Source organism: Eleutherodactylus coqui, chromosome 12 (genome assembly GCF_035609145.1).
Source record: "Eleutherodactylus coqui strain aEleCoq1 chromosome 12, aEleCoq1.hap1, whole genome shotgun sequence".
NCBI lineage: Eukaryota > Metazoa > Chordata > Amphibia > Anura > Eleutherodactylidae > Eleutherodactylus > Eleutherodactylus coqui.
The window spans coordinates 74,191,300-74,213,321 of NC_089848.1; the positions used below are offsets into that span (position 1 = coordinate 74,191,300).

At 44.0% G+C, this 22,022-nt stretch overlaps 1 protein-coding gene across 1 annotated transcript in view; it reads left to right on the forward strand.

Moving 5' to 3' along the window:
- The first annotated feature begins 7,974 nt into the window (after window positions 1-7,974).
- LOC136587193 (myosin light chain 4-like) overlaps window positions 7,975-22,022 on the forward strand; it is a 38,303-nt gene continuing 24,255 nt past the window's right edge. The window contains exon 1 of the mRNA XM_066585731.1: window positions 7,975-8,138. Coding sequence (XP_066441828.1) covers window positions 8,010-8,138 — 129 coding nt within the window. The 5' untranslated portion in view covers window positions 7,975-8,009. The remainder of the gene's footprint in view (window positions 8,139-22,022) is intronic.

The window sequence follows — 22,022 nt, forward strand, 5'->3', positions numbered from 1 at the left end:
GTGTCTCTGAGCTCAAGGGCCATGTAGAGATTGTCCAGCTATGTCATGTCAATTAAGGGAGTCCATCATTTCAGTCATATGAGCCCTGCAAATAGAAAGTGTTTGTACTGCAGATGATAGGATCTGTCCAAACTCCACACATGGGACTTATCAGCAGACACCAGGAAGGTGACACATTCCGGGAATGCGGGTCATGCGAATGAGGGAAGAGTCGGCTAGGATGTAATTAATAGTCTATGTCTGTACCATAAGGCTAGTTTTATATGTAATATGTGTAAAACTGTCCTAATTCTGTGTTCCACCTTAAAGGGGTTTTCTAGGCAAAAACTGTTGACAACCTATCTTCAAGGATAGATCACTGGGGACCTGTCACATGGGATCCCTGGCGATCACCTGATTGCCTGTCCTAGCTGTCAGTAGAGTGGGTTGAACTTGCATCATAGGAGATAGGACAGGAAGTGACCTTGCTTTTGCCCAGAAACCACCTTTAAAGGAGCTTTCCAGCATTAAACTATTGATATCCCATTCTTAGAATGGGTCATCGATAGTTAATCGGTGGGGGTCCATTGCCCACTGATCAGCTGATTGAAGTAACAGCAGCGCTGTCACTTCAGGCCACACCATGCTTAGCGTCATTCATTGTATAGTGGCTGTCTCTGGTATCACACCTCCATACCACTCACTTGAATGGCACAGAGTTGCAATTAGGCCATGTGATGAATTAATGTGAAGTCTGTGGCCCGAGAAGAGACCGTAGTGCTCATTGGAGTGCCATGGCCTCTTCAGTCAGCTGATCACCGAGGATCATCCACCGATCAACTATTGATAACTGCTCTTATTAGATGTTATCTAACAAACACTTGACTTCTAATTACACGTTTGCATGATTTACAGTAGTATTAGTGGTGCACATAAAGTAGAGTTGTCCTTATAGAGAGGTACAAAATGCCCCCTCACCCACCCCCACCAGTGATATGGCATGCCTCCATCCAGTCTGGTACCTTAATTGTAGGATTCAGGGGAACATATCAGGTCTAGAGATGAGCGAACGTGTTCTTAAAGAGTACTTACGCACCCGGACACCAGCTTTTCCGAGGACTTCAGTGTTCGCGCGTAAAGGTTCGAGGGGCGCCGGGGGGCGGGGAGAGGTGCGGCGGCGCGGGCGGCAGCAGCGGGGAACAGGGGGGAGCCCTCTCTCTCTCCCTCTCCCCCCCCACTCCCCGCCGCACCCCCCCCCCCCCCGCGCTGCCACGGCGACCCCCGAACTTTTTTCGCCCGAGCACAGAATTCCTCGCAAAGTTCGGTGTTCGGGCGAAAAGGGGCGGGGCCGAACACGTTCGCTCATCTCTAATCAGGTCCCATGTGCAGTGTAAACTACAATAACGTGACTTTCATATTCACTTGCCTCCCCATTCCTTTGCTGTCCACCCAGGAAGCCAGTGCTTAGTACATGCATCGGTCTCCTCTGTCTAGTCTGTGCAGATGCACATACAATGTTCTCAATGACAGGACACTTTGTACACGGACACTGAGCACTGGCTTCCCGGGTGGACAGCAAAGGAATGGAGAGGCAGGTGAGTAGCAGCCCCTGTCCCATAGAACCATAACTTAAATTTATATAGCTCATGGGACCTGATAGGCTCCATTTAAAGGGGCACTAGGTTTCCAGCCAACTTCTGATCATCTACTAGCTTGTGTTAGTCTCATTATTTCTGTTATATACTTGCATTAGAAATTTATTGCTTTAGCACTGTAAATCTCACTTGTAGTGGCTGCTACTGGGGGTCTCCCTTTCAGCTTCTCTGAAATCCACTGTTTATTACTAAATACAGAGATTCTATGATAAGCAGGACACAGGGACATGTCCATAGCAATAGTGGAAGGGGCTGTTTTCACAGGCAGCTCCCTTGCATTACAGACTGCACGGTGACAGATCTGCAGACACTGTGATAATAATCTTCACAACCTCTGCTTTGCCTGCTATAACAGTGTGAGGGTGTGTATCTGTGTGTGTGTGCACATATTATACACACACTTTATAGTGGGTTTACTGACCATTTGTGCAGAATGTCTCTAAATGCCTAATTGCCCTAGGAAATCAGACGAGTGGGCAATCAGATACCGCCTTCCTGCTGATTAGGCCAGATACAATGCAATGCAGAATGTGAATTTGGGGCAACGACGTCAGGACAGTTAAAGGGGTTGTCCCACACCGAAACGTTTTTTTGTTTTTTTTTGCATAGGCCCCCCGTTCAGCTTAGGACAAACCCAAGGGATGTGTTGAAAGTAAAAAAAAAATTTTACTTACCCGAATCCCCTCTCTGCAACTTCTTCCTTCTTTTCCTCCAAGATGGCCACCGGGATCTTCACCCACGATGCACCGCGGGTCTTCTCCCATGGTGCACCGTGGGCTCTGTGCGGTCCATTGTCGATTCCAGCCTTCTGATTGGCTGGAATCGGCACACGTGATGGGGCAGAGCTACGCGATGACGCGTAGAAGGGGGCGGAGCCAGAACGCCACTCGTGCCCGGACCGACCAGAAGGGAGAAGACCCTTCTGCGCAAGCGCGTCTAATCGGGCAATTAGACGCTGAAATTAGACGCCACCATGGAGACGGGGGGAAGGTGAGTATATAACTTCTGTATGGCTCATATTTCATGCACGATGTATATTACAAAGTATATGGCCATACAGAAGTGTTTAACTTAACTTGTCATCGCGGGACAACCCCTTTAAGTACTGGCAGAATGCTAAGCTTGCTACACACCCCCTCCCTGAAAGTGGATTGCAAACAGCCAAACAACAGAAAAATGGGAAAGATCACCTGGAAATCTGAAGTTACAGACATGAAACAGGGTGCAAACAGCAGCAAATGAGAGGGCAAGTAGAACCTGGTGCATTTTAGAAAACCTGTTGAAAACTCAGGCATGCTTTCAAGGGAAAGATGACCCTTTGAATGATTCTTCCTACTCATGTGCTGTTAACATGGAGCCCATGGAGAGAAGGCGCCTCATTTAGATTTTTGTAACCATTGGGCACTAGGTTGCAACCAATCTGAGATGTGACCCTCTTTTTTTCTATAGGTCCCTTGAGTACTTTCAAGGGTTACTTATATGGCATGTATATACAGGCTCTGCAAATTACAGAATTATTTTAGGTCCATTCAACTACAGACATGAGAAATTTACCCAAGAAATCACACAGCTTGGGATGAAGGCAAGACAGCAGGGGCCCATAATATAAGGAGGAGCTGTTTGGGTTGGGGTACCCCTTTAAGAGAGTAGTTAGAATGTTCACATCAATTGGGCCGAATCTCCTCACTTATCCCAGAAGAGCCGCCATCCATTATATAAATATGATAAATATTACATGGTATGATTCATAGATAACGTCAGCAGAAATGACTGGAGATGGATACAAAGTAACACAAAGCAATCTGCATGATAACCCAACGCCATCTCTTATTCATACCAATTCCATTTACTGTGTTTAAAAACTTAAGAAACTTGTGAAAGTGTGACCGTCACCTAATCTGGTATTTATATACTCGGAGATTGCTACCGTCCCAGGAAAGAGGATGTGACGGACACCTCACTGCCGGTGGCTGGTGATTTTCAATGTGACAAGTCCCAGCGTCATCTACACATAATTAACAGTGTAGCAGTGGCCGTAGGAGGTCAGTTGGTGTCAATGAGGCACTTGATGGTGAGAACTCTCTCAGGGATACGGTATAAACAATTGGTGTGATGTTAGAACAAGGAGATAGAAAATCAGATGGGTTAACAGAACTGCTCGCCGCACATGGTTAGGATTGTGGTAGTGTCAAGCAGCTCATGAAAGGGGCCTCGATTATACAGGGTGTAGTCAAAAAGCCTGATCTAGCCCTATATCTCAACACTGGTGTCCTATAGTGAAATAACAACTTGAATAGGAAGGCATGGATGTGCTACACAATGGTATGGTGCATGGGCCTCTGGGGGTTCCAAAACATGGTTTTCAATTTTGACTCCCTGTAAGAGATAGAAAGTAAAAAACAATTATAAAGTTGAAGAGTAGCATGTGGGAAGCAGCAATCCACTTTCATGGATTTCTCTCTTTAGTCCTGTGGGACCGCTGCTATGACTGTATTAGGGTACTCAAAGTGGCCTCCTTCTGCTATGATACATGCATGGGGCCATTAGACAGTGCAGTCCAGAGCTAATGCTATCAATGAGGGACCTTGTTAGTGAATGGCGTAACGCCGACCCAGTGCAGGTGCAATACAAATCACTGGTAAGAGCATGACCCAAATGAGAGGCAATGCAAAGTTCAGCTTGAACGTGTAGGATGGAATGTGACACAATCACCTCATTGGATTTGTGTTCATTCCAGGGACTCTCAATGTGGATCGGTTCCTGAATCTCCTGCAGATGATGATGGATGGCTTTCTGGATGATCTCCCCTGTCGCAGCAGGAGGAGGCCACTTCCAGTATGCTTTCCTTACTTCAGTCACAGCAGCGGTCCTACAGGACTTAAAGAGGCACAGAAAGCACTTGCTTTTCATACGCTACTCTTCAACTTTGTAATTGGGTTTTACTCTCTCTTTATTACAGGGGCCACAACAAAAATTGAAATCCATGTTCCAGGCCCCCTTGCACAAAAAGTAAAAAGTGAAGAAAAAAATGAGTACAGAGAACAGCCTGTTATTGTGAGCCATGAAATAGCCCTGCAGTCTGCTGAGAAGTTGAGTACTGCCTGAAGGTATGAGCTGCGAGAAAATCATGGAGCCTTCAGGACTGTGGAGCTGGATGAGCTCCAGTCATTGACCTGCTGTATTGCTGAGAGTGTGGAAGACTTTACACCATATAGACTGCATGTGCATACCCTTATGAGGTATTGAGTGTATTTCAGGAGCCAAGCTAGTGTGCTAACCTCTTGCCCCCCCCCCCCCTTGTTGGCTACCAGCAAAGGGAGAGGGCAAGACAGGGTGGGAGCTTAGCAACCCTCCTCCCTTTGTAATCAGCCGGCAAGAGGTGGAGAGAAGGACGGAAGGGGGTGGGAATTTAGCAGACACACTGTTAAACTCCCTCCCACCTCCCTTCTCGGGCAGCTACCATAGGCTCCCATAGGAATCTATAGCAGCCGCTGCTGTATTCTGGCCAGGAAGATAGTTCCTGAATTATCTTTCCAGCCCGACGTAATAGCACCTGGCCGAAATGTGCTCCTATGCGTTATCTTGGCCGGCTGGGCGCTTTTATGCCGCGGGAATACACCCATCGGAACTGATGCATTGTAAACAAATGCATCAGATGGGCAGCTTATATCAGCCGGGCGTGATAGCGCGGCCAATATACATTCGTGTGAATGAAGCCTCAGGCTGACCTCATAGGCTTTCTAATGCACTACTCTACTGATGTATAGTAGTGTATTAGAAGAGTGATAAAATATGCTGATTATCCAGACCTGCAGTGGGACAAAAATAAAAAAGTTAAAAAAGTATTAAAATAAATAAAAATTAAAAAGTCAAAACCCCACCTTTTCCCCTTTGCTATGCAAAAAAATAAATAAGTTTACAAAAATCACATATGTAGCATAGCTGCATTCATAATAACCCAAAGAAAAAGCTAGTATATTATTTAACCCGCACACTGCATGTCACGAGAAAAAAGTACAAAAAACATAAGTAAAATAGCTAATTTTGCCTATCTCGCCTTAACAAAAACAGAATAGAAAGCGCTCAAAACGTCACATGGATAAATATATGGTGTTATTAAGAATAACTCATCTGTCAAATAAACCCTCACATAACACCACTGACAAAAAAGAAAAATGTTAATGAATAGAGATGAGTGAACGTACTCGGTAAGGGCGATTTCGCAATCGAGCACCGCGATTTTCGAGTACTTCACTACTCGGGTGAAAAGTACTCGGGTGTGCTGTGGGTGAGCGGGGGGTTGCAGCGGGGAGTGGGGGGGGAGAGGGAGAGAGAGAGGGCTCCCCCCTGTTCCGCGCTGCTACCCCCCACTCCCCTCTGCAACACCCAGCCCCACAGCGCACCCGAGTACTTTTCACCCGAGTAGTGAAGTACTCGAAAATCGCGGTGCTCGATTGCGAAATCGCCCTTACCGAGTACGTTCGCTCATCTCTATTAATTAACTATAATTGGCTTTTAGGACCCATTTACACGGCAGTAGGTGTTTTAGGTGAGCCCACCGGCAAAGGACCAGGCGCAAATATGTGGAGGCCACAATGCCGTGGGGTCTGGGAAGAAATTCCCCCTTCCATCCCCCTTGCCGGCTCACTTCCTCTCCTCCCCTCTGGTCGTTTGCAATGAGAGCTAAGCTCTTGCCCCCTCCCTTGTCCGCAGCAGGCAATGCTCCGCCCCTCCCATTGCAAACAGAGGCAAGGGGCGTAGAAGAATAGTGAAGGCGAAGGGAGTTTAGCTGTCACGCTGCTAAACTCCCTCCCACCTCCTTTCTCCGGCAGCTGTCATTGGCTCCCATAGGAATCTATGCAGCTGCCACCAGCGGCCTGAAATTGCCCAGTCAGGCACTTTTACAGCCCCTATGCACTGATGTATTGTAAGCCAATGCATCAGAGGGGCATTCATCCAGGCGTGAAAATCCAGCCATTATACACCCGTGTGAATAAGCCCTTAAATATTGAGATAAAGAATAAATACCGTATTTTCCGGCATATAAGATGATTTTTTAACCCCAGAAAATCTTCTCCAAAGCCAGGGGTCATCTTCTATGCCAGGAATATGCTGTGGGAAAAAAAAAATCAATACTCACCTCCCAAGGTGCTGCTGCAGGCTGTCGCTCCCTCCTCCAGGCCAACAGAGCATTGCTTTCTGGATGCGGGGCTTGAATGCCCCGCCTCCAGAAAGCTAATTCTCTGATTGGCTAACACAGTGCAGCATCAGCCAATGAAAGCCGGAGCTGCATTAACCAATCACAGCCATTTAATGATGTCATTGAATAGAGGAGGAGGGAGAAGGAGGAGTGAGCGACAGCCTGCAGCAGTGCCGCGGGAGGTGAGTATTGATTTTTTTTCCACAGCGTATTTCTGGCATATAAGTCGACAGTTGGGGGTCGTCTTACACGCCGGAAAATACGGGACTATTTTTTTTTTTTTTTTTTAAAGTGTGAAAAAGTTGCAAAAAAACCCTATATAAATTTGGTATTAGTCTCATTGTACCGGCCTGCAGAATGAATACAACATATTATTTATACTGCATGGTGAACACTGTTAAAAATAAAAATAAAAAAAACATGCCAGACTTGCAGATTGTGTTAATCTTGGTTCTAGAAAAGATGAAATAAAACACAATGAAAATGTTATATGTTCCCAAAAATTGGATAAAAGAAGACTAGAGTTCATCCCACAAAAAACAAGCCTCCATAGAGCTCCGTTGGTGGAAAAATAAAAATGTTTTGGCTCTTGGAAGGCGGCAACACAAAAGCAAACCTTTTTTTTAAATGTTTTTTGTGTACAAAAATAGCAAAACATGAAAAAAAACGTGTATAAACTTGGCATCGCCAGAATCATGCGGACCCAAAGAACAATGTCATCATATTATTTATTCTGCACACTGAACGCCGTATAAATGTAATCTAAAAACAGATGACAGGATTTCTTTCTTTTTCCCCTTTCCCCCTCTAAAAAAATTGATAAAAATTATACAATACACTATTATGTACCCAAAAATGATGCCATTAGAAACTACAGTGAAGTGTCATGTTAGTCCAGGTATCCATTTGTCCTAAATAGAAGCTAATGCAGCGAGGGGGCATTGTTTTCTCCACGGTGGTCCAGGCCTCCCAGCTCTCCTGTAACAAAGTCCACTCTACCATCTGCAAATAACAATGAGTGAATGTGTTCTCCATATACAGCTGACACTATTCTCATCAGGAGGAGGAGCATTGATGAGGTGACAGCCCCATAAATACCTCTCAGGCCACCTCAGTCCTCACAGTCCATTGTCACCTCCATTCAGTTCTAGGTTGGCACACAACCCACCACAATCATGCCACCCAAGAAACCAGAGCCCAAGAAAGAGGAACCCAAGGCTGCTGCGAAGCCTCAGCCGCCACCACCGCCACCACCACAAGTGGAACCTCCCAAGGAACCTGAGTTGGACCTATCATCAGTTGAAGTAAGTTCCTTCACCCTCTCTTAGAGGTCTCATTAAGGACCCCCATAGATGCAGCATGATAATTGCATTATTTATAGACAGTGGGAAGTTTACAATCAGGGATGTTTTAATGCTGCTTTATTGACTCAGTATTGTTCCCTTCTGCAGTGTAAAATGCTACAAATTTATCGAATGTCATACAATGTTGTTACATTATTTGCATCTTTAACCTGTTCACTCCCGAGCTGTTATTATTTCTTCCTACCAACTTTCATAAAACTATAACATAAAATCAGCTTTATGAGGGCTTGTTTTTTGCAGGATAAGGCCTCAGTCAGACGGGCGTTTTTTCGCGCGTTTTGCGCATGCGCATGCGTTTCGCGCATATATAGAACCAATAGTTCGCTATGATATCGGTCACATGTCTGCTTTTGTGAAAAATTATAGGACACGACGATTCGCAAATCGCGCCTATCTGCGTTCGCCGTTTTATGTGCGCACCAAAATCATTTTTTTCGCCGGTCAGACGAAGTTTCATGCGCATTTTGATGCGCACGGCGATTTTTCTCCGGTCAGACGGGCGTTTTGCAGCGACGATAAACGCGGGTAGGTGCAGATTTTTCCCGCGATTTTTCGCCTCCGGTCACGCGATTTGCGCATGCGCATCCGACATGCGATGCGCAAAACGCGCGAAAAAACGCCCGTCTGACTGAGGCCTTAAGTTGTATTTTTCAGTGGTGCCATTTAATTTCTATATAATGTATTAAAAACTTCTAAGTGGGATGAAATGGGGAAAAAAGCGACAATTTTGCCTTTTTTTGTTAACTTTATTCTATAGGTCAGTATCATTACAACGATTACAGAATTATATCGTTTTTTTGTGCTACATTTAAAAAACATAAAATATTTAAAAAAATACAACTTTGTTCTGCCCCAATCTTCTGATCCCCATAGCTTTTTTAATTCTTCATCGATGGGTTTGTGTGAAGCTTGTTTTTTGGGGGACGACCTGTGATTTCTACTGTTATCATTTTGTGGTACATAAGATGGGATGACCAAAAAAGCGTAATTGGGGCTTTTTTTTTTTCTGCTAGCTTTCACCATGCAGTTTAAAAAATACCTTACTTTAATAGATTGGACTTCTACGGCCATACCGAATATGTTATTTGTATGTTATACATGGGAGAAGTAGGGGTTTAAACTTGTAGTAATTTTTAAAACTTTTTTTTTTTTTCCACTATCCATAGGGGATTTGAACTTATGATCAAATGGAATATTGTATCTCTGCAGGCATTCCATTCAGACATGCCCCAAACAGAGTTTAATACATAGATGTATGTGCCATGACACCCATATGACAGTCCATGATCTCATTGTCGGGGGGAGGGCACGTTCAGGAGCCATTTAAATGTTGCGCTAACAATTGACAGTGACATCTAAATGGTTAACAGCAACAAATAGGGTTATCTCTGATTACAGCTGCTGCGGTTCGATGTTGGATGTGTGGGGCAATCTTGGCTCCTGGGCCCCCACCACCGTATGAAGAGGTTAAATATGTCTAGAGATATGGAGTCACATTGTATGCCACCCAGCTGTGGGAGTAAGATGGTTACAAATGTTGTTGCTTCTTGAAAAGTTGCCTTTCCTAAATGTCTGTAAATCTTGAGGTGGTTTGGGGTCTGTAATAAGGGCCAGTGTGAGGTTTGTATACTCTTTGGTCTTTATAAGGCGGAATCTGGTCTGCAGACTCTATCTTTTAGGGCGTCTGGAGTCCTTACTTATTTAGGGGGTCTGGTCGGGGATCTCTATTATGCTGGATACACGCGCCCGGCCAATATACGCTGCCCCTCTGATGTATTAGTTTACAATGCATCAGTGCACATGGGCGTATTTCCGCAGTGCAAAAGTGCCCAGCCGGCCAACATAGGGCATTTCGGTCAGGCACTTTTACGCCAGTGGCGGTTGCATAGGCTCCTATGGGAGCTTATGACAGCTGCCAGAGAATGGAGTTGGGAGGGAATTTAGCAGGTCATCTTTTTCAGGATTTCCCCAGTATTGCACAGGTGATGTAATTATTGTCGGTGCCTCAGACATTACCACAGCTGCTCTTACTATAAGATATCCTGAAAACATGACCTGTAGTCCCTGAGGACTGGAGTTGAGAAACACTAGTCTAGGGGATCTGGTGTGGGGTCTGTATGGATTTCAGGGTGTGTTCAAAGGGGTCATGTGATATGTGATTCAAATGGCATATCTCAGGGGCATAGGCTACATAAATGAGCCGGGTATATTGCCTCTAAATTTTGCCATTTTCCTCCTTAGAATCTCCCCGATTTCCCTTCCCAAAAATTGGCAATAATATGTTTTAGGGAAAATGTGCAAATATACATCTTAAGATTTTCAGCAGACAGAAGATTAGATAAAGACAATTCTCTGAGCGAGAAATCATTTCCTTTAAAATGCCGTCAGTTTACAGTCGCAGATAATCATTGACAGTTTTTCATTATTCGCTCGATCGTTGGTCTTTCAGAGGACCGTACAAGTGAATCGGAATGACTGAATAATCACTTTTTACACGTAACGACTGAACGATCAGCAAATTATTATTTAGTGTCCCATTGTTGGTTGTGTTTACACTGATTATTGTTCAGAGTCACATGATCCAACAATTTTTGAACAATAATCGTTCCACATAAAAGGGAAAGAGCCCTAAGTGACAGGAAGAGTAGAAAGCGCACTCCTCTTATAACGCTCCAGCACTGATATAACCTCCAGAAACATTTACATCATATATATGACTAATATCAGCCACTCCTCTTATAACGCTCCAGCACTGATATAACCTCCAGAGACATTTACATCATATATATGACTGATATCAATTGCTCCTCTTATAACGCTGCAGCACTGATATAACCTCCAGGGACCTTTATATCATATATATGACTGATATCAATTGCTCCTCTTATAACTCCATCACGGATGTAACCTCCAGGGACATTTACATCATATGTGGTTGATATCAGGCAGTCCTTTTATAATGGCCCATCACTGATATAAGCTCTGGGCTGTGAAGGTGAGTAACCCTTTAACCCCATAAAAGGACACATTGCTGGTCCTTGTGACAAGTGAAGTAATGATAAGGTGATAAAGTGGAATTAAGTCACTCAGAGCTTGAAGTACAATGAGCTGATAATCTAAATATACTCCATAGAAGGCTAAGAGCTGTTGAGAGCCCCTCCAGTAGCTGCATATCTGCGGGGTCAGCACAAGATACAGGACTGGGATTAACATGTCAGCACTGCTGGGTGCAGGGACAGGCCTGAGTTTCAGGGTCAAACATGCATTCTTGGGAGTCCATATCTCTATGTATATATTCACTGTGTGTATGGTCCTCTAACCTCTCATAACGCGCCCCATTACATCATGCTGAGCCTAGAAGGGTTTGATTGGGACTCCCTTCCACACTTCACTATTAGCCCAGGCACAGAGTCTCATCCATTGCAGTTTCCAACTCTAGTTGACCATAAACATATACGAAAATAATGGATGGCAATAGATTTTAATAGCTTCTATGTAATAGGTCCAGCATTGGATTCCCCTCCCCCCCATGAGTATCCAACCTCAGGAAAACCTGAAATTTGTGCCAAGGAGTCCCCTCTAGGAAGCTTTCACACAAGCAGAATATTTGTGCAATACATACTTAAAAATGCAGAAATTCTGCACCAAAATCCGTATGCATACATAAGGGCTCCTATACACACACGTATTTGTTTTTAGCATCTTGTGAGCCAAAACCAGGAGTGGAATATATAATGGAAAGAAAGTATAATGGAAAAATTTGCATTTCTTCCATAAGTTGGACCCGCTCCATGTTTTGGCTTACAAAATACTGATGAAACATACTGATGTGTGAAAGCGCGCTAAGGGTTTAAACAGACAAATGGATTTTTGGCTGTGATTCCGTCGACTCTGCGTACGTGAATAATCTGTATTGCTCGCCATCGGTCATGCACAGTTCAGTTTTTTTTTTTTTAATGTTTCTATTCCCCACACTGTCACTTAGCGATGACATGGGTACCCGCAGCTGGGGGGTGTAACTATAGAGGATGCAGGGGATGCGGTTGCACCCGGACCCAGGAGCCTTAGGGGGCCCAAAAGCCCTCTCCTTTCGAATATAGGGAGCCCACTATTATGTGTAAAGCATTATAGTTGGGGGTCCTGTTATAGATTTTGCATTAGGGCCCCCGAAGCTTCAAGCTACGCCTCTGCTGCAGCTCATACGCAAATGTTAATTGCCTATGGGCTGCAGGTCAAACGGTTTCCACGGACTTCAATGCAGGCCGTCCATGTGGAGTCCACTGCAAAATAGAGCATGCTGAAATTTTTATCCAAGAATGTGAGTAAAAAAGCAAAAGTACATACCTTTAAAAGGCTGCGTTTTGCTGCTCATCCTCTGTGCAAATGCCGATTGTGAATTCGGCAATTGAAAACCGCCCGTGTGAGCTCGGCCATACTTTAGGAAATAATATGCCCGTATAAATGAACCCATTGAAACAAATGGGTTCTATTCATTATGTATTATGTGCGTAAACAATACGTATGTAATATACTTCACAAATAACCCATGTGAACAAACCCTTATACTGTAGAGGTTTAATCAGACTGCTGTAGGTGCAACTACACTCACTGACAGGGAGTGTAGTTGCACCTGAACGAGGGGAAATACTTCCAATTTACCGGCTGTTCAAACTCCACACCAGAGCGCAGGAGTTTACAAATATATCAAGATTTTTTTAATTTCAAAGTTATTATTTCCAACTCATTCTGCAGAGCTTTCATATAATTTATTTATTACCCCCCACCAAGCTGGGTACTCACTTTACCAACCTTGGAAGGCTGCGTTAACCTTGAGGCAGCTACTTGAACCATGCAGGGATTGAACTTGCAACCTTCAGGTCATGAGCGAGAGCTTAGGATTGCATTTCTGCTACCTTAGCACTCTGTGCCACATGGGGCTCTTACCAATTGAAGACAGGTGCCGGTCAATCTTCCTTGCATGTAGTTTAACTTCTATCTTTTCCCGGCAGTACAAATCACAGCTGGTAAAAGAGATGGTGTAAACGAAAGCACTGAAATCCCATAGAGATCGGTGGTTTTGTTTTGTCCCGTTACACGGCTGTATTTATAATGACCATATTAGAGGACAAAAGCACGCTCATCTGAATCGGCCCCAAGTCTCTGGAGCCCCTGGACCTGCTCCAAGTTCTCAGTGCAGTACATGGCAGTTGGACTCCTCTTCCGGGAATGCTAGACATTGAGTGACAATCATTGTGAATGGATAGAGCCGAGTATTTCAATAAATGTTCCTTGTTATTAGCTATTCCTGCTTTTACCAGTATTTCTGGCTCCATATTGACAGTAACAATTGACTTGTCACCTGCAATGTGTTATTAACTTGAAGCAGCGTCTCTAGATTTCCATGAATAATTCACGGTAGAGCAAGCAGATGCTGGAAGCCACAACCTGTCTGTTACCACTCTGCCGCCGCCATCATGTAATATTTAATACTGGCCGTAGGGTGCTTTAAGGTTTTAGGCTAAAGCTGGAGAATTACACAAGAGAACATGTAAAATAAGACTCAGGACAAGCAATTAGACAAAATCCAGACTGACAGGATCCAGCACACAGTACCAAAGCTGCAAGACTCCAGAGGATACCAAGTTATCACACTGATAAGGCTGCATCAAAACTTCTCGAAATAAAGTGGAACTCATAATGAAAAGTTCTGCAACTTTCTCATAGACCAGGGAGTACCAAATCATGACTTTTTGAATATCTTTACTTGCTGTCAGTAAATGCAGTAAGTCAGCTAAACATCACAGCTAAAGGTTTGCTACAATTGTATCCAATGTAAACAATTCTCTGTGAAGTAAACAGTCTGGATCCCAGATTGATACATTTTAAGCTTTGTTCACATCTGTGTTTGAAACTCAGTTCAAGCCTGCGGCGCGGATCATTCTTGGAGGAAGCCTTGCAGCATGCTGCACTATTTTAACTGAGAAAATGCCAGGGGCCTGAGGGAAGCCAGAATGACTTCCTAATAGTCAATAAGGTCCGTCTATTGCAGGACTGATCCATTCTCTGCAGGGGGTTCTGTTTTCTTTTCCCATGACAGAGCTTGAAAACAGAAACCCAAAAGCAAAAGGAAACAAAGCTTTACTAAAAAAAAAAGAAAATAGGGAAGCTTTTAATTTTTTTCTATTCCGTTCGGTTTCTATTTTCTTATCAGAACCAATCGCACTGTATGTAGACTATGCTATGTGTTCCATTAAAATAAAGGAACCTGAACAGAAGCAAGCTGAAAGCTTTTCTTTTTATTTATTTATTTTTAATCCATTGAAATCAAACGAAGTAAACAAAAACAGAAACATTTCATTCAGCTGTAATTCTGTTTCTCTGCTCCAAAAACAGACCTGAGAGATGGAAAGCCCCAATGCAGATGTGAAGGAGCCCTTACAATCGGTGCAGACCTGCAGTCGTGAAAGATATAAGGCCAGGACAGGCTTTCAGCTTCAAACATGGTGAATCAGATCGCTTGTTTTGTGGGATCATCAGGGATGACTGATATGGACAACAGCATTAAAAAATGTCACCCAAACTCCCATAATGCTCTGCTTTCTGGTAGCAGGAAATTGAATAGAATTGTGAATGAAGCTCTACAGTATATGAGATCATGTGACTCCAGACCATAATTAATATTGCTCTTCTCATTTAGCTGCTATGAACTAAGCGAATAGGGAAACACAGGTGTTGGGGCTCACTCACATAGGTGAGTATGGTGGCTGTGTGTTTCACGCATATTCTTTATGCTCTTAATACATAGCGCTAAAACCCCATCGATTTACCCCATTGGGTCACTTAGACCTGTGTTTTTAATGTGTGTGAAAAAAAGCAGCATGACCTATTTTCGTGTGTATTACGCACATAATACACACGATATAGCATATGGTTCTGTAAAATACTTAGTGGACAGTGTCAGACAGGGGTACATAGGGCCCACCAGAAGAATTAATTCTAAAGGTCCACCTTCTAATTAAATATTCAGCAGGGAGTGCCCTAGCTATATTAACAAAGAGCAGCCTACTGTGAGAACGCCCAGGAGCTGGTGGGAGAGGTCTCCTGTACTAGGACAGTGCTATCAGCAGGGAGAGCAGCCTGAAGGGAGTGCAGCAACTCCATAGTGTAGTGCAATGCTAGTAAAGGGGGTGGAGCCAACTCCGGCAGGAGCCCATCGGGGATTCACCGGCTCCACAGTGGGCCAATCTGAAGCATGCAGTGAATAAGCATGTTGCATTCACTGCGCATTATGCATGTAAAGTATATGTGCATAACTTGCAGCCAAAATACACTCATGTGAGCCCTATAGCCGATGACTGATAAGCGTATTCTGGCTGCATTTATATGTCCATAATATGGACAAGTATCCCAACCTCACTGCTGGTATCCTGCCCAGACAATACGTAAGGACAGCTTCAGATGAGCGTATGCGCAAATACGTTCGCCGCTACAGATCGTGTTTGGCATTGAACTAGGTTGGGAGATGACAAGAAACAGGTTAACATGCACGTGCGAGCAAACAGTACTGTAATTTTTGCGACTGGAATGCGATTCACATGCTTGCGTGTTACACCCTTACCGTAGAATAGAATGGCAATTACACGCCAAGTTATGGCCAACTGTCTCTTTTCCCCTCCGTTATCCCAGGGTAACTGCGTTCGTCTATTTAAACCCTAGCATAGATTCCTATGATGCTTATAGTTCAGATCAGGATACCTGCAGTCAAGCAGGGACACCTATTCGTATCACGGACACATAAATGCATCCAGAATATGCCTGTCTGACAGCAGTCTGAGTCCTTCAAAATAAATTTAAAAAACAAAAAAAAAGTAACAAACTACAAAACTTCCAGTAACTGTAAACAGATAAATACCAGGATGCAGAGTCTTGTGCCTCCCGGTCCCCACTTGTCATCACTGGATCTGCTGAGTGTATGAATATTCATCGCACACCTGGAGCTCTGGCATCAAACACAAATACTCAGTTTTCATGAAGCGGAGAATGAAGTGATGCAGCAAAAATTAAAAATGGTAACAAACAAAAATGAGGCAGCAGAGACCTTTTCTCTGTGCAGAACTGGAGGAGCTCCTGATTCCCGGGAGCCCTGAGGCTCCTGATTAACCTCTCTTGTGTAGGAGTATTACCTTATATCACATAGAGGAGCAGAGAGAAGAGATTCTCCCTTCCCAATGTACAGTGCAAAGCACATTCATCATTAGAGAATGAAAAGTTCTGCAAATTTCTATAAAAGCATCTTTGGCAGATTTATTACTTGTGCTGTGGCAGAATTCTGGCGGAAGTTGCAGCTTTTTTGACACAAATCAATTTAGACAAATTTACTGTTGATTTGCGCCAAAAAGAACAGATGTTACATCTCTCACTCCACATTTCCAAAGTGCCTACAAAAGGGGTTGGGGTTTGAGTGATGGTTGAGGAGCACATATACATTGGCGATATTCCTGTGTGAGGGCCATCCGATTGTCATACTCACATGGGAAAATAACTCCTTTATTTGAAGAGGTTTATTTACATGAGCGATTTCATTGAACGGATTGTCGGCGTTTAGGAACTTGCTGCATGTTCTAGATTAGGACATTTAGATGCGTTATCGCAATTTTGTGTCGCTACAATAACACGACTTTGAAGTGCTCATTTGCTGTGGTTTTCAGGTGGGGGGTGGGGGTGGCTTGAAATATAAGCCCTCCCCAGAAAATAAACCCAATCTGCATCAAAAAGAAAAAAAATAATACATCACCTATCAGGTGCTGTCAGCTTCAGCACGCAACTCCTCTGCAGTCTTCAGGCAGCCCTTCCTGGATTGGAGTTTTAAAAAAAAACCCCACCTCCAGGAAGTGCTAGCTGTGATTGGTTCTCGAGCTCCGTGGCTCAGCCAATCAAAGCCAGTGCTCCATGAACCAATCGCAGCCATTTAATGCAATATGCAATAGCTGTGATTGGTTTATTGCGCGCTGACTCTGATTGGCTGAACAGCAGAGCTCGGGAACCTACCTGAAGGTGGGGATTTTGAACCTCCAATCCAGGAAGCGATGACAGACTTCAAGCAAGTCTGCTGGAGCCTCAGGGGAGTCACGTGGGAAGCCGACAGTGCCTGAAAGGTGATGTATTCTTTTTTTTTTGTGCAGCTAGGGCTTATTTGAAGGCTTTTACAGGAGGATCCCATAAGATGCGATGCAACACAAAGGAAGACTCCATAGCAAAACATGGGCTACAAAGCGTCGCAAATCGCGGCAATATTTGGCCACACGTGATTTTTTTTCCCTGCAATGTAGCAGCCTACAAAACATCACTAAGGAACCCACTGGAAAGCATGGGCTTCACAGACATGCAATTTTTTGCGCTGTCACATCATGAGAAAATCACAGAATTTTGTTGTGCGCGTGAAACCGGTCTTGATGTGCAGTGTCACCCATCGCACAGCTCAAAGTTGCGATGCAAGTTGCGCCCATGTAATTACACCTGAGGGCTTCAATAGACAAACATATGCGCACATACGCTAGCTGCAATGGGGTGTTATTACTCATGACCAAGGTTTGGAGATGGCGATGCTCAGGCTGATACGCAAGTGTCAGTGCATACTAATATCATTTTTGTGCCCGTAATGCCAGTTCACACACGCAATACTTCCTTTCTGTGGAATTGAACGTCTGTTTAAGAGCTTTTTAACGCGGGCAATTTTTTGCGTGTTTTTGTACATTTCAAATCGCTTGTACGAACCGCAGAGAGTAGAACCCATTGGTTTCGATGGGTTTTCTCACATGCAGAGTTTTTGCCCTTGTTTTGCGTACTTTTGCTGTGTTAATTGATAACACCAGTGACTAATTGCTCAGCCAATTAATCACAGCCAGAGGGCGTCCAGCGCCAATGTGAACGAGCTCGGCAGGGCAGGAAACTATAGTAGAATGCGCTGATGCATGTGCGACACCCGGCGAGAGCTCTCCCTTCACTGCACTATTTTGTCACGCTATCGCAAGTGCATGTGCATGGTGGGTTCTCTTCCCCAGCAAGTTCTGTCCATTTCGGAATCAGACAGAACTGGGACGAGAACATTCACCCTAAAGGCATGATACATCTTTCATCGTCCTGCTACATTTGATAAATTTGTCGCACTCTAAACTGGAGAATGAATAAAAGCTGCCAAAAAGTGGTGTCAAAAATTGCCCTCATGGTGAATATCAGCTTTGTGTTTAAACTCCTCACTGTCATATACAAGATCTCTGCTTGCTGTCATGGAATTGATACTTTCTTGTTTACATTCACAGGTTATAAACCTGATCTGAAATAGTATGGCTGTGTTTTCTATTACAGCATATCAGTCTAAACAATACTATATAAGCTCAGCTTGTTGATGGCTCAGACCTCTCCAGTCTTGACAGTTTGTTACAATGTTACAGTACTGGACATATGTACCATTTTGCAGTCCACATAGTTTGGATCACACATGCCAAACACAAGGGCCGCAGTCTAATCTTGCCCATCACCTCATTTTATGTGGCCCACTCACCAGGCAGCATCCTTACAGACATTCCACTCACCAAGCCTGCAGCCGCTATGGAGGACACTATTACTACTGGGGGCACCGATTTAGGGGACACACACTATTGGGGCAACTATGGGAGTCACTATTACTGGGGTCACTATTATTACTGGAGCCACTTTAAGAGGACTGTTACTACCGGGGCCACTATGGCAGTCACTGTTATTACTAGGGCCACTAAAGAATCACTGTTAGTACTGGGACCACTATGGGGGTCACTATTAGTACTGGGACCACTATGGGGGTCACTATTAGTACTGGGACTACTATGGGGATCACTATTGGTACTGGGACCACTATGGAGGTCATTATTACTATTGGGGCCACTGTGGGGGACTCTCTTACTTCTGCAGCCACTAAAGGGGTCACTATTGAGGAACCCTGTTACTACTGGGGCTACTATTGGAGTCACTATTACTGGGGTTATTATTAGGGCCACTATTACTACTGTGGCCAATATAGAGGCACTATTACTACTGGGATCACAATGGGGAACTATTGCTGGGGTTGCTATGGCAGTCACTATTACTGGGGACACTATTGGGGAACTATTACTACTAGGGCCACTATGATGGTCACTATTACTATTATACAATTAGCCCTTTGAAGGCAACCATAAGGGCTTAAACATATGTGGCTGTGATTTTTAATGGGATGAAACAAAACAATTAATTTCAATGGTTTTGTTTTCATTAGTGGTATTTTCACCCGTTAATAGGACCTATCTTCCCGTATTTCATTTGCAAACTAGCGTAGAGTTTTAAAGGTTAAAAAAAACTATTTTGACCTTGTTAAGGCGCAATTACGCTCCCTAGTGCCAAGCATAGTTGTGTATATACCAATGGGAAGAAGCCTTAAGGTGCTCTTGGTGAAAATTAGTTTGACACTCCTGGTTTAGATAATAAAAGCTTTTTTTTAGCAAAGAAATGGAATGAAAGGAATACTTTTTACTTTGGAAGCTGGTGTAAAGATGTCTCTGTGAAAATACCCTGAATGCTGCTTACATCCTACATCTATACGATTCACATTGTTTGGGTCATTTGGTCCGGATCCGGGTAAGCTGGCAAAAGTGTGCATAATTAACCTCCTACCTCACGTTTGAGGTTGAATGTGTGCGGCACCCATACTTTTGATTACTGTCTGCGATCTGCAGATATATAGACCCAATGCATAGCAATGGAATCGGTCACATGTCCGTTTTTTTTATGCGCCGACCCCATTGAGAACATATACTAAAGATCGTTCTCCTCTGCCACAGCTGTCACAGTTGTGGCAGAGAGGAACGATGTTAGCCCATTGAATTCAATGGAGCCAGCAATACAGCCGGCTTCATTGAAAGCAATGGGCTGCCGGCAAGCGCTGTATGAATTTTCAGGGAAGGGCTGAATACTACAGGAAGCAGTTCAGGAGAACTGCTGGCCGGACGCGGCTGAACTCTGGCTGCAGCAAAAAGGTGAGTTTATATATATTTTTTATTTTTACACATTTTAGGATGATTTTCAGGGAAGGGTTTATATTTTTAAGCCCTTCCTGAAAATTCATACAGCGCTCGCCGGCAGCCCATTGCTTTCAATGGAGCCGGCTGTATTGCCGGCTCCATTGAATTCAATGGGCGAACATCATTCTCCTCTGCCACAGCTGTGGCAGAGGATAGTGGGCAGCGCTCGTTTGATCGGGCCCTTTAGCTGAAAATGCTGCTAGGTGCAGATTTTTCGGCAAATCGTCAGCCTCGGTCACGCGATTTGTGGATGCGCATCTGTTATGCGATACACAAATCGCGCGACAAAACGCCCATGTGACTAAGCCCTCATATACAAGAGCAATTTTCCAGGTCCCCCTTCTTCTTCATGACTTGTCAAGCAGCATAAACTACTATACAGTGAAGTTGCTTCCTCCACCGGGACGCTGACCTCCTGGCCGCTCCCCTCTTTTCTCAGAAACTTCACTTTTTCCCCCTAACAATCTAAAAAGATAAAATAATGGAAACAAGTTGCACAAGCCGGAGAGTGATGAAGGCATAAATCATTGCATCCATTATTGTCTTCCTCCTGCGTCAGATAATATTATCTCATCGTAATCATTTCTGTTTTTCATTAGATACTTTGAAACTTTCACATATAAATGTAATGCTTAAAAGAACAGCAAAATGAAAATGGGAGCCACCAAGTATAAGAGCAGACAATAATATCATTAAAAGAGATTGAAACCTCTTACAAGACGCCAAATGTTTTATTTCTAACGAGCACCGGATACAGAACACGTGCAATGCAAAACGTGACATTTTAAGTAAGAGAAGATGATATCAGAACATATGCAAAAATACGTGGAAGCACAACTATACTGATTAATGCTATGTTAGGGCCCAGTCAGACGGGCGTTTTTTGCTTTGCATGTTTTTTGCGATTCGCATGTATTACAACCGATGCTTTTCAGTGGCAGCGGTCATATGTCTATTTTTTACCTGCGCACAAAAATTTGCAGCAGTAAAAAATAGGGCAGCAGAAATTTTGGATGTGAAACTCCTGGATGCTGTCACATCCAGGAGGTTCACCTTGTGGTCAATGGGGCCGCCGCTGCTGACGGCAGCAGCGGCAGCCCCATTGACAACATACAGAGAAGATCGCAATCCTCTAGCACAGCTGTGGCCAAGGATTTCTGCATTTCCGCGGGGAGTCCCCTCATCACTGGACACTGTGACAGCATTGTCAGTGTACAGTGACAAGGGAACTCCCTGTGGGGATGAAGAATTCCCTTGCCACAGCTGTCACAGCTGTGGCACAGGAGCTCGATATTCTCCCATTGCTTTCAATGGGACTGGTGCTTCTGCAGTCCCATTGAAAACAATGGGCTGCCGGCAAGCCCTGCAGTGATTTTCGGGGAAGGGCTTTAAATATAAGTCCTTCCCTGAAAATCATCCCTAAAATATGTAAAAAAAAAATAAAAAAATTATATATATATGTATTATATTCACCTCTCCGCCGCTGCCAGGGCTCAGGATCATCTAGCCACTCGTCCTCCTGTACCCCTCTGAAGTGCTTTCAGCAGGTAGGGATTTATAATACTGTCCTCTATGTACAATAATATAACTATTAGAATACTGCCCCCCTATGTGCAAGAATATAACTACTATAATACTGCTCCTATCTACAAGAATATAACTATTACAATACTATGTACAAGAATATAACTACTATAATACTGCCCCCTATGTACAAGAATATAACTAATAT